The 3,278-nt window shown below is 43.3% G+C and overlaps 1 protein-coding gene across 1 annotated transcript in view; it reads right to left on the bottom strand.

The window, feature by feature from the left end:
• Positions 1-3,278, bottom strand: part of GFM1 (G elongation factor mitochondrial 1) — a 24,222-nt gene that overhangs the window by 2,080 nt on the left and 18,864 nt on the right. The window contains exons 13-15 of the mRNA XM_035890000.1: positions 2,602-2,764; positions 1,358-1,502; positions 706-866 (exon numbers count right to left, since the gene is read on the bottom strand). Of these exons, the coding sequence (XP_035745893.1) occupies positions 706-866; positions 1,358-1,502; positions 2,602-2,764 (469 nt within the window). The remainder of the gene's footprint in view (positions 1-705; positions 867-1,357; positions 1,503-2,601; positions 2,765-3,278) is intronic.

The following is a 3,278-nucleotide window of genomic DNA, read 5'->3' as shown; positions in this document are numbered from 1 at the left end:
AGGAAACCCCCAAAATCTCAGAGTTTGAATGCACCAGATACCGGAGTATCCCCAATTCAGCAATCTGCGTCACCAAGCAAGAGATTGTAACGTTGGAAATATCTCAAGACTGCAGCTCTAAACACAATTTACGAAGCAGAAGCGACACAGCGCGTGGTTTGTCATCAGCTAAGGCTTTGCTGAGACCATTTACCCGACCACTGCTGTTAGATGTACACTTCTGTATGACCTAACACGAGAACAAATCCGGTTTTAGGAGGGACATAAAAGAAGGAACACTGAAGACAAGTCATTTGCGCTTATCTGCAATTATTACAGTTATGGAAGACAGCTGATGAGAAGATCTTCCCCTGAACCCTGTGCACCTGTATCTCTGCGCAGGTTTGCTTCGCTCTGAGGCAGCGCAGCCAGCCCACCTCAAGAAACACAAGTTCTGTTCCCTTCCCTGCCACCCTGTGATTTTAGGTTAGCAAGTCGGCTTCACTGGGGCAAAGCAGATTTATCATAGGTTCACTAATACCGCACAATACGCTGCCACGAGTTGAAAATTAACGTTATGTTTATCCACTGAAAAATTAATGTTACGTTTATCCACTGAAAAACCCGGCTACAAGTTTAAACATATTAGCCAGTAAGTAAAAGAGTAATGGAGTCGAAAGGTGAGGAAGGGAAATAAAAGGTCAGGAACCAGCGAACAACACAAACCTCAGCATAGAGAGTAAAGTAACCCTCTGTGCCATCTTGTCCCGTGATCACTCCGTGGCGGCGATTAATTCCCGCTATGACTGCTCCCTGGAATTCAGTGGGTGCCATCACCTCCACTGCCATAATGGGTTCAAGTATTCGCACAGTGGCGTTTTCCATAGCTGGAGAAAAAAAAAAACTTAACTGAATAATCAAACATCAAAGAACAAGCCTGGCATAATTCAAGACAGCCCTACACATAGCAAAGAAGTGTTTTATGGTTAATGCCAAGTGTTTCCTACATCAGTAGGGGAAAACAATAATCGAGTATGTGGAATTCCAGCTCCCCTGCCTTTTATTCCCGAGACCATAATGCAGGGAGGCACACAGTTTGATAGAATGTTCCTTCCGTACCTGCATAAGGACGGAGCTGTTGGTATTTCTTTACTCTAGGAAAATAGAATTCCCTTCACGCAACTAAAGGAATTATTGTGCCTCCCTCAAAATTTCTATAAACTCTAACATGTATTCTGCTCTACACAACCAGCCAAACTTTAAAAGTATGTATGGATACACCAGGCAACAAACGACCCTATAGAAAGGAGGTTGTTAAATTTAGCTCCAACAATAAAGAAGCCAGCAGGACTACGCGTTCAAGCGACTCGCTTTATACCTTGCTTAAGGGCTCCTTCTCCTGCCCTGATGAAAGAGATTTCATTGGAGTCCACCATGTGATGCGCACCATCATCTAGGATGAACCGGACTCCAGATATCTTGTGCCCTGACACTAGACCTTTTTCACAGGCTTCTCGGAATCCCTGTCAAGTAACATCTCTAAGTTAGCCATTTGTAGACCAAAATGAAGCTTAAAAAGAAGTAACATTAACATCAGCCTAGACATTAAACTTAAAAACCAAAACAACACTAACCAGAAAACCCAAAACCTTTCACAGTTTTTAACAGCAATCCTGTATCTACCCAAAGGACCTTCCTGCTTGGTAAGATACTGGAAGAAAGTAACAGCGGGGAAAACTTTTCATTCCCAAGGGTTTGAAAACTTCGTACTGTCATTCTCTGGCACCTCAGTTTGATACCGGTATTTTTGAAAAACAGAAGTCACATAACAAGCTAAGGACAAGAAAAAGAAATGTACTTGGGGTTTTCCCTTGTTAAGGGATTGGATGATCAAAAACCAAAAGAATGCTCAACATGGAAAGAACTATTCAAACCACATGACTGAAGAACAAGATTCTTTTAAGACTGCATGCTTTTTCCAGGATTTGGCAAAAAAACTTTAAGTGTTGCATCATGGAATAACAAAGGAATGATTTTAGGCTGATCCATTATTACAGGAATTCAAAGATCATGGTAGGTACTACTTAAAGTACTACGTGATAAATTATACAGTTACAGAGAGACAGACACAGAGGAATCCTGCAGAAGAGATTAAAAAGAATGAATATTTGGTAATTCATGCAGGAAATCTAGCTTAATTACAGTTTCCTGCATAACTGGCCTCAGAGAAGTCACAAAAAAGTTACGTATTTCAGGGTTAGAGATGAGAATCGCGTGGCCACAGTCAAAAGCAGAAGAGGGCCATTAAAAAAGCAGATTTAACAGATGGAGGCTTGTTTGACAGTAAGAAAGGGAAGCCTACCTTGTGCACTGCTATGGAAATAGAGCAAGCACACACTACCAAAGAAAACAAACAATAGCTTCTAAATTAAGTGGAAAACCTAGGAATGTAAGGTATTATTAAGCAAAGCCACACAAATAACAATGCCGCTTCCACTGAAGTAATGGGAAAAGCCTCCTTGCCCGGGGCAAGACGGTCACAGTAAACGTGGTAGGTATAGCAGGAAAACAAGAATCAGGCGTTCTTGTATCACGCGCGCACACACACAAAATGCTTTGTACCTTTTCAACAGCGGGCACGAATTGTTTTGGGATATTTGTGCCAACGGTTCTGTCTTCAAACTCTAATTTTGTGTAGTCCTCCGGATCCAGGGGCTCAAGAACACCTATAACTTTGCCGTACTGGCCTGCTCCGCCCGTCTGTTTCTTGTGCGTATATTCAAACCTAAGAACAAATCCGCCCAGAAAACCATATTACTCATTACACAAACCATGCTCTAACTACACTTTTCCAAGGAGTAACTTCCCATTCTTCATTTTGCTTTATTCCACTTGGTTATGTGTAAACACAAAGGCCAAATATCATAGCAGCGGCTGAAACAACAGCAGAGGATCTTTAATGCCCCAAGAAGGAGCACCACTGTTCTTCAGCTTGCAAACAGGAAGCCTGATGAGGCTGTGATGATTTTTATCTCTCAAGAGACAACTGCAAACCCAAGGTGCTCCTGCGTGCGGTAAGCCACGCTATTACAGCCTGCTTACCTTTAGGCTTGTGCTTTTTGTTGGCTGAATAACGAGATTTTTCTGTTGTTTCTGCACACGCCTACAGTTTCCAGTGCAAAGTACTTCGGCGTTAAGCGCAGAGGGAACAAGGGGATGATTAAGGGGAACACCTGAGCTGGCCGGGGCTCCGGGCTGGGGAGGGGGGCCCCGGGGCGCCTCGGCGGCGGGACAGCCCC

The sequence above is a fragment of the Egretta garzetta genome, unplaced genomic scaffold (genome assembly GCF_000687185.1).
Source record: "Egretta garzetta isolate BGI_Z169 unplaced genomic scaffold, ASM68718v1 scaffold172, whole genome shotgun sequence".
NCBI classification, from domain to species: Eukaryota; Metazoa; Chordata; class Aves; order Pelecaniformes; family Ardeidae; genus Egretta; species Egretta garzetta.
Note: the sequence above shows the minus strand (reverse complement) of the source record. Positions and strands in the feature narration are given on the sequence as shown.